General features: G+C 34.6%; 2 protein-coding genes across 2 annotated transcripts; one reads left to right on the forward strand and one right to left on the reverse strand.

Annotated features, from left to right (window-relative positions):
* Positions 1-1,284: 1,284 nt before the first annotated feature.
* LOC111917568 (protein LURP-one-related 15) lies at positions 1,285-2,950 on the forward strand. Its single transcript, XM_023913234.3, has 3 exons — positions 1,285-1,789; positions 1,883-2,104; positions 2,426-2,950. The coding sequence occupies exons 1-3, from the start codon at positions 1,496-1,498 to the stop codon at positions 2,576-2,578; spliced, it is 669 nt and encodes a 222-aa protein (XP_023769002.1). The 5' UTR covers positions 1,285-1,495; the 3' UTR covers positions 2,579-2,950.
* A 5,304-nt stretch (positions 2,951-8,254) lies between these two features.
* On the reverse strand, positions 8,255-8,800 carry LOC111917560 (uncharacterized). The gene has a single exon (XM_023913231.1). It carries the CDS (start codon positions 8,798-8,800, stop codon positions 8,255-8,257), a length of 546 nt encoding a protein of 181 aa, XP_023768999.1.
* Between the last annotated feature and the right edge of the window lie 781 nt (positions 8,801-9,581).

Below are 9,581 nucleotides of genomic sequence, written 5' to 3' on the forward strand. Positions count from 1 at the left end.
ACATATAATTTCACATATACAGATAATAACATCATATATACTTCTACCAAATACTCATATACCACATATACATCAAACACACATACATTGGCATATATACACCAAATTCACATAGATTCATACAAATATCAAATATACATACATATGACAATTTTCACATAATTGATACAACTACACATAGTTTGCAATTAAACTCAAATTTCACAATAAATTGAAATAATAAAACCTAGTGGCGGAAATCAACGAATATGTCTTCCGAAAAATTGGTCTTCACCCGAAAATACCCTCACCCGTAAACCCAAAGACAACACTACCAAAAACACTGAAATGGAAAAATAGTTTGCAATTAATCATCAAATACAGCTAGAAATTGAAGTTAACATACAAAGACAAAGAGATATAAGAACTTCAACTTACATTTCTTCCAGAGATGGAGCTAGAAATCAAGACTTAACCTGTTTTATTGAAGCCCTAATCACCCTTGATCCCTAATCTCACAATGTTGGGAGATATCTTGTTGGAATCAAGCTAGGAATCGATAGCAAAATGGGACACCGATTGGAAGAGTAGCAGTGTTACAGGAAGCAGATGGAAAACTGGAAGCTAAAGAGTAGATTGCGTTAGTTTTTTCTTTTTTATCTGCGATAGCCTTTAGCGGCGACACTTTTAGTGGCGACAATCTAGGCTTTATCGGCGACAATAATCAACAGCGACGACTATCTGGAGTGAAGGGTACCGCGTCTTTTTTAAGACCACTATTAGCGGCAACTTTTTAGACTTTTAGCGGCTACACGACTGTCGTCGGTATTAGGTTTGTGCGGATAAGAGAGCCCAACCGTTGGATTAGATACTCGATCGAACGACTGAGCTCTATTAGAGGGGGAAACACGGATTCTGGTGAGAAGCTTTACCAGCGACACAATTACCCGTGACGAAGGCTTTTAGCGGCGACAAATGGTAGAGTCGCCGCTAAAAGCCCTCGTCATCGGTAATTTTGTCGCTGCTACGGGCTTGGTTTCTTGTAGTGAGGTTTTATCTAATGATAAATATTTTTTTGCAATGTAACAAGTGCATAAAGTTATAACTATATAAAAACAGAAATTGCTCTAACTAAATGTTCTAAAACTAAAAAAAAAAAAATAAATAAATAAAAAAAAAATAAATAAATAAAAAAACATTTTTTACTATTATTTTGATTTTTGAACACAATAGCACTATATTCGGAATATATATTCAAAGGTACACCATTTTGCTAAAGAACCTGACTATCTATCTTTGATTAAGTCAAGAGGAAAACACGAATTAAAAGTAGCCAAACGTATTGATGAAAACCCGTTAACGTCGGTCGGACAGTAGTTATATTTCAAGGATGACGGTTCATCTGCAACATTAATGTCTATGGGAACCAACCTATTCCATAAACAACCACTGCTCATTGGCGTTCAACCCCTTTGGTGGTGATCGTCACATATCTGGGCTCAGAACAGCCGTGACAATGTCTAGCCCATACGCGTCTAGCCCATGTTATTCATCAGATGACGATCATTCTAGTAAAGGAACTCCTGATCGAGTATTCAAGGAGCCTGAATATCCCGTCGTAATTGTAGATCAGAAATATTGTTCCAACTATCCTATGGAGTTAATGTTTGAAAAGAATGGCAAGGTGGAAGACAAGTTCAAAATCAGCGACGAAGAAGGAAATGTTATATTTAAAGCAAGTAAGAAGAAGAGTGGCAAACGCATCATGGTAGACGAGACAGACGCACCAGTCATTTCCTTTACAACAAAGGTAATTTCTCATATATTCATCACCCCTTAAACGCTGATAGGTATATAATTGCTCGATGTTGAGATATATTCATCACTTAATACGTAAATGCAGCATATTACCATGCATAGAAGACGTCAAGCCTACAAGGGAGATCCCCATGAGCACCATAGGCTTTTCACTGTGAAGAAGACAAGAGGCTTCAAATCACTCCGATATGATGTATTCATGACATCTAATATGACTGAAAGCACATTCAATTATAGAGTTTATGACAATTTTAAAGATGGAACTTCCATCATAATGGCTCAAGATAAATCTACAATTCTTGCCAAGGTATGAAATTTAATCGCTTGATGTATATCATTAATGAAGCTTGATTATATTTAAGAATTAAGGTCTATAATTTATACGGATTTGGTGATGTGATTTTCCATCACAAATGTGATCGATCTAGTTGCCTTTTAAGCACTAAGCTCTTATGTAAAGCACCTAAAGGCATTGAGTACCTTCTTATTCACATACGCATGATGCTGTCAGGTGAAGCTTTGTTGGCAGGGGTGCTGGAAGAATAACATTTTATTTTCAATAAACATGAACAATTTAGCAAAGTTAAATATTACCAATAATTCCATAATTTATTTGATTACATTGCAGCTACATACTGAAGTTACACACAAAAAAGAAGTGAAAGCTGAAGAAAAGTATTCGGTTTCTTTGTCTCCAAATGTCGATAAAGCTTTTGTCTCAGCACTCCTAATTATTCGAGAAGAAGTCAGGAAGTCAAGATATAAAGGATACGAAAGCTAATTAAGGAGAGGCCCGCTATATTTTCCTATGTTAGTTACCATAGTTATATACAGAGGTTAAGAATCCATTATATTTCAACAAAACAAGCAAGTATTGTTCCAAAAATGAACATTTTACTTGTAGTCTCTTTTCTTTTTTTTTTTTTTTTTTTCTAGTTTGTTTTTGGAGAACATGAATGGGATGACAAATGGAGTGCACTTTTTTCAAGAAAGTATCATCTCTAAGCTTTCTTCCTTCGTTTGAAGTGAGAAAGAGAAGACGGAGCCTGTCTGGAAAATTAAATTCACTGATAGAAAGATCTTAATTAGCCAAAAAATACACTCTTCCTTCTTTTTTCATTAAATATTCCGATACCCATATGACCCTACCTACTCGTGCAATTTACATGTGTAATCAAATTTTATAAATGTTCTATTCTAAGTATTATGATTTTTGAATATATGTACACATGAAATTTCAAGTTTTATAAGTGCACTGCATTTATACGTATTTGTGCTTACGAGTAAAATTGATGAACTTTTTATTTTTAGTCGCAAGAAGTAAGGCTGATTAACTAAGTTGATGATTGTGATACTTTTGTTGTTGTTAGACCATATGTAATGGATCACTATTTTTTTTTATCAAAATGATGTAGTATTTTGTACAAAATGTTAATCAGATACACCTCAATATATTTTCACTAATTAGTCAACGTAAAAGCAATTGATAGTTTCAAAATCAAAGTAAGCTACAACAATTCCAACTCAAAAGTACAAAATATTTTGACACTTTTTTAGCAATCAAGCAAAAAAATTTATTCAAAAAATACTAGCGAGGGTCTGGTACATGAACTAGGCCAGTTGTTCGGATATACTAGTCGGGTTTTAGGTAAATATCAAATGAAACTACAAGCGATACCATAACCGAATTTCTGTTTAAACCGGGTGAATATAAAGAGACCTGGATTTTTTTTGACTAAAAGGATAAAAAGGGCCCACAACATTTTGCTATTTGAGGTGCTTCATGTGTGTAGTATTTATTTTTCAGGAAAATTTCGTGTATGTGTTTCTTCATCTTAAAATCAAAATATTATATTTATTCTTTTTAACTTTATAAATATCATATTCATCCAAATTTATTTTTTAATCATTTTTTAAATGTTTTTAGTCAATTTTTATATTTTAACACTACTACAAAAATACCCTTTAATGACACACATTGCGTGTCATAAAGCGCACAGATGACATGCAAATACGTGTCAAGGATGACCCTGTCATAAAGGAGAACGACACACATTTACGTGTCGTAACCTTATGATGCGCATTTATCACACGTTTTGCGTATCATTAAAGTTCATGTCATAAATGAAGATGACACGCATTTACACGTCATAAACATCAACAACCATTTACGATACACATTTACGTTGTGCATTTACGATACAAATTTACGTGCATTTATGAATAATAAAGAATCAAATATATACCAAACCTTCTATTTCATCTAAATGTCAAACAAGTTATCAAAAACATTGTGTGTACACTATAAGTCTAAAGAGAATGCAAGCTAACATTTCACACATGTCAAAAGACGATGCTATCTAACAATATTGTTTGTGGATATAAAATATCACCGATAAATGAAGCATGTGCAACAAAAGTCAACCATTCTTCACAAATTTCATCAATATCAGCATCTATGTATTGAACTTTGCCCCCAAGACCTGAGAAAAAAATTGCATATAATGTTTTAGTTATAAAAAATGATCATTTCTTTAACACTGGGTAGTATGCTATATTCAAAAAATAAACATAAATTTAAATCTCCTTTCTTTAGAACAATATATATGTTAGATTTGAATGAAAGAAGAAAGAAGAACTTGAAAGAAACTTATTCTCATTCAATAAAACTGATGGATATATCAAAAAAACATACAAAGGGGATATAACCCGAATTCAAAATAAAACTACTAAATAACATAAACTACCCCTATACTATCAAGAGATTTACATTTAATATAAAAATACTAATCTAACACCCCCCCCCCCCCCTCAAGCTGGAGGGTAGGAAAATAGCCCCAGATTGCCGATAGCATTCTTGTGATTTGTTCAGAATAAAGCTTTCGTGAACACATCCGCGTGTTGATTAGTAGTGGAGACATGAGTTAAGATATTAAGCTTGCTTGTAGTTTTTCTCGCACAAAATGACAGTCTAATTCGATGTGTTTTGTTCTCTCGTGGAAAATAGGGTTTTTGGCAATGTAAATTGCTGCCAAGTTGTCGCATTTTAAGGGAAAGGGAGTGATGTCAGGCACACCAATCTCAATGAGAAGACAACTTATCCATGCGAATTCTGAACATACCCTTCGCATAGATCAATACTCTGCTTCCGATGAAGACAATGAAACAGTGTTTTGCTTTTTGGACTTCCAAGAGATTGGACAATCACCAAACATGATAAAAAAAGAACCACTGACAGATTTTCTTGTGATTGGGCAAGCAGCTCAATCAGAGTCATAGTAGGCCTCTACTTTGAAAGATGAATTTGAGTTAAAAAATAATCCTTGAGTTGAAGTGCCATGCAGGTATTGTAAAACATGAATAACAGCATCATAGTGAGATTGACAAGGATTTTGGTTGAATTGGCTCAAGTGTTGAACTGAGAAAGACAAATCAGGTCTTGTATGTAAACAAAAATTTAGTTTACCAATGAGTTGTCTATAAATAGAAGCATCCAGTAGAGGATCAGGCATGTTAGATAGGAGTTGTGGTTTCTATGGTAGTGGCATGGTGACTGTTTTTGAACTGTGAATTGAATACAGATCCAGTAACTCTTTGATGTATTTGTGTTGATGAATAAGCATACCTTTGTCAGTCTTTTGAAACTCCAGACCTAAGAAGAAACCGAGTTGGCCAAGGTCTTTTATCTTGAATTCTTCATCTAAAAATGTTTTGAGAGAAAGAATTTGAGACACATCATCTCCTGTGACAAGAATATCGTCCACATACACGGCGACAATTACAGTTTTGTCCCCACTTTTTCTGAGAAATAATGAGTAGTCATTTTTGGATGGAATGAAGCCTTTGGTTCTTAAAGCATCTGATAACCTAGCATACCATTGGCGACTTGCTTGTTTAAGTCCATATAAGGACTTTTTTAGTTTGCAAACAAGAGAAGGCGAAGAAACTGTCAATCTAGGTGGGACTTTCATATAAACATCTTCATGTAGCTATCCATGTATAAAAGCATTGTTTACATCAAATTGATGTATATTCCAGCCCATTTTGAGTGCCAAAGCAACGATGGATCTGATAGTAGTGAACTTGACAACTGGAGAGAATGTTTCATGGAAGTCAATTCCATGTTTTTGTGTGAATCCCTTTGCAACTAAACCGGCTTTGTACCTCTCAATGCTGCCATCAGCTTTCTGTTTAATTTTGTAGACCCATTTACAAGAGACAGGCTTCTTCCCTTTTGGTAATTTGACAATGTCCCATGTATGATTGAGATCAAGAGCTTGGAGTTCAGTTTTCATTGCAGCCTCCCATTCTGGTTGACCTTGAGCCTGATTATAAAATGTAGGCTCGACAGGATGGGTGATAGTGTGAAAAACGTGACTTGTAGGAGGAGAAATGGAGGATAGATGTGATGACTCATCAAAACTTAAATTGGTTACAGTATGAGGACATAGGTTGGAATTTACATGATTACATACAAAATCATTTAAGTATGTTGGAGGATGTGAGGGTCCAGTGGTTCTCCTGAAAGGAGGATCAGATTGATTATTGGATGAAGGAGAGGTGACAGGCTCAAATTCTGTGGAATTGATAGGAAGAAATGATGGTGAATTTGAGGAATCCTGCTGGTTAAAGGACTTCAAATGGTAAATGTTCTCAAAGAACTTAACATCCCTTGATATAAGAATTTCTTTGGTCTGAATATCTAGGCACTTATATCCCTTTTTGCCTATTGGATATCCTATTTAAACACAAGAAGTTGATCTTGGCATAAATTTATCTCTGCCTACAAAAGAGGTAGAGACATGACATAGGCACCCAAAACTTCTGAGATATTCAAGATGTGGTTTATGATTGAACAGAATTTCAAATGGTATTTTGTGATTGATCATTTTTTATGGCATTCTGTTCATAAGATGAATGGCTGTCATGATACACTCACCCCAGTATGCAATACCCAACCCAGATTGAAAGAACAGTGCACGAGATATCTCCAGAATTTGTCTATGTTTCCTCTCTACTCGTCCATTTTATTGAGGTAAAGGAGCAATAGAAGTTTGATGTATGATGCCTTGATTTTTAAAAAACTCCTGACCTTCATTACTTGATCCCAGTTCATAGGCATTATCACTTCTAATGCATTTGATAGTTTTGGAGAATTGAGTTTGGATGAGAGCAATAAAAGCCTTAATCAGAACAAAAGCATAGCTTTTGTGTTTTAACAAATGAACCCATGTGTATCTGGTGTGATCATCCACAATGGTTAAGAAACATTTATGGCCATCACATGTAGAATGCTTGTAGGGACCCCAAATATCCATGTGAATTAGATCAAATGGATTAGAAGTGACAGAGATACTTTTAGGAAAAGGTAACTTATGTTGTTTGGCCTTGGAACAAATATCACACATATCAATCGAATCAACAGGAGTAGAAGAAGGAATTAATGAAAGGGAATGTAACTTCTTGATTGGAATATGGCCAAAACGTTTGTGCCAAAGTACATAATTGAAATAAGATTGTTTGACAACATTATTGAAAACAGGAAACAACTTGGAAACAGAATTACAAAAAGAAAAAGTCTTCTGAAGTCTTCTGTGGTCAAACACATAAAGATCATTGACTCTATCTCCCAAAACGCCAAGAGATATGCTACCCTTAGAAGAAAGGTCATGCACAAAACATTTTGTATCAGTAAATATATCAAAAGTTTGAAGCTATGAAGTGAACTTGGTAATTGACATTAAATTGTATTTTGAAGGAGGTCAAATAAAAGACTCCATGAAGAATGAGATTACTGTGGATTTGAATGTCACCAATATAAGTAACAGAAGCGGTATAACCATCAGGAAGACCAATTGAAATAGGCTGAGAAAGTTTATTCATGAAAAGAAATAAGGAACTGTTGGAACACATGTGATCTGTTGCTCCATTGTCTATGATCCAAGAGTAGTGAGGTTGTAAAAACTCTTTGGATTTATAGACATTTGAAGCAAACTTGGCGAAAGAAAAACGTTTACCTTCATCTGCCATTACACCACCAGTGATTGAAACATTGACTTGATTTGGAATAGTTGATGGACTTATGTTATTTGCATTGAGAAGATGGAGAAGATGATCATATTGATCAGTGGTGATGGTAGGTGGAGAGACTGTTTCAACATGTTGAGCAGAAGGTTTAGTGTCATTGCGATTATTTTTTGTGAATTTGAAATTTGGGGGAAAACCGTTCAACCGATAGCACTGAGATTTTGTATGTCCCATATTTTTGCAGTGTGTGCAAGTCAATAGCTTCTTTGATGAGTCACCAGAAACAAGCATTGCAATAGCATCGGATTGTAAGGGAGAAGAAGCAGTTATGCCTCTTTGACGTTCTTCTTGAATGATCATGGAATAAGTAGTAGATATTGAAGCCATCGGTTTCATCATCAATATCTGACCACGAATGACTTTATATGAATCATTGAGACCCATTAACAACTGAATTAAACGTTGTTCTTCGAGGAATTTGTTGATTTCGGTGGCAGAGGCACAAGAACATACTTAATTTAGTGTAATAAGATGAGAAATCCTCTGTACCTTGAGACAACAAATAGAGTTGTTGAATCTGGTAGAGTAAAACTCCATCTGATTGTTCATAACGGCTTTTCAACTCTATCCAAATTTCTTTTGTGGTTTGTAGGAAAAGAACACTGCCTCCGATGTTTTTGTGAAGGGAATTCAGCAACCAACCGATAACCATTGAATTTGCTCGAAACCGAAAAGTGTATTCTGGATCAATTTCAGAAGGTGCTACAATGGTTCCATCAACAAAGCCAATTTTGTTTTTGGCGGTGAGAGAAATTATCATGGACCGTTTCCATGAATTGAAACCCACTCCATTAAAAACAGATGAAACGAGAATGGAATTCGGGTTGTTAGATGAAGAAATAAAATATGGACTTGAAGGATTTGGAAAAGTTTCAGAGGATGATGAAGCATCGGTCTTTAGGGTTGTACGAGGCATGATTACCGATAATTGAGAAATCAATCAACAACGATTGATGAATAATAACAAGGTTTGGATCAACAAACCCTCTCTGATACCATGTTAGATTTGAATGAAAGAAGAAAGAAGAACTTGAGAGAAAGTTATTCTCATTCAATAAAACTGATCGATAGATCAGAAAAACATACAAAGGGGATATAACCCGAATTCAAAATAAAACTACCAAAATAACATAAACTACCCCTATACTATGAAGACATTTACATTTAATATAAAAATATTAATCTAACAATATATAGCTGTTTTTTCACATATTGTGTTGTTATAACTGATGGACTTAATGGGGACAGACACGAGTTAATGGGTTAAGCTAAAAAAAATGGAGAACCTGGAATCAGATATGGTTGGAATCGAATGGAATGGTTGATTCCATTCCAGTGAAATCAATAGAAGTCAATTTAACTAATAAAATGGATTCCATTAAAATAACAAGCCAAACATCAAATCATTAATTTCAATTGATAAAAACTTAATTTAAGAAGAAAATATGTTTACTTAATATGCTATAAATCTTGATTGTACTCATCAAGTAGGTTCCCCATTTTGAAAGCCTCTTGAAATGAACCTGTTAGCACCATGTGGGACAGGGGAAAATTTATCAAGCCTGGGTCAAATTCAAAAGCAGAAGCTCATTTACTACAACTACATTAAGAAATTCAAGTTGATTTCACCAAAATTCTTGAATTCTTTAAAGATTTCAAGGCTAGTAACAATAGTTGGCAGGTTCCTTACATAAACA

Source organism: Lactuca sativa, chromosome 8 (genome assembly GCF_002870075.4).
Source record: "Lactuca sativa cultivar Salinas chromosome 8, Lsat_Salinas_v11, whole genome shotgun sequence".
Taxonomy (NCBI): Eukaryota; Viridiplantae; Streptophyta; class Magnoliopsida; order Asterales; family Asteraceae; genus Lactuca; species Lactuca sativa.

What these genes read in the sequence shown, in the direction of transcription:
- LOC111917568 (XM_023913234.3), top strand. Translation starts at nt 1,496, where the DNA reads ATGTCTAGCCCATACGCGTCTAGCCCATGTTATTCATCAGATGACGAT. An exon ending in TCATTTCCTTTACAACAAAG is followed by an intron (nt 1,790 to 1,882) that starts GTAATTTCTCAT and finishes ACGTAAATGCAG; the next exon opens with CATATTACCATGCATAGAAG. An exon ending in AATCTACAATTCTTGCCAAG is followed by an intron (nt 2,105 to 2,425) that starts GTATGAAATTTA and finishes ATTACATTGCAG; the next exon opens with CTACATACTGAAGTTACACA.
- LOC111917560 (XM_023913231.1), bottom strand. Translation starts at nt 8,800, where the DNA reads ATGCCTCGTACAACCCTAAAGACCGATGCTTCATCATCCTCTGAAACT.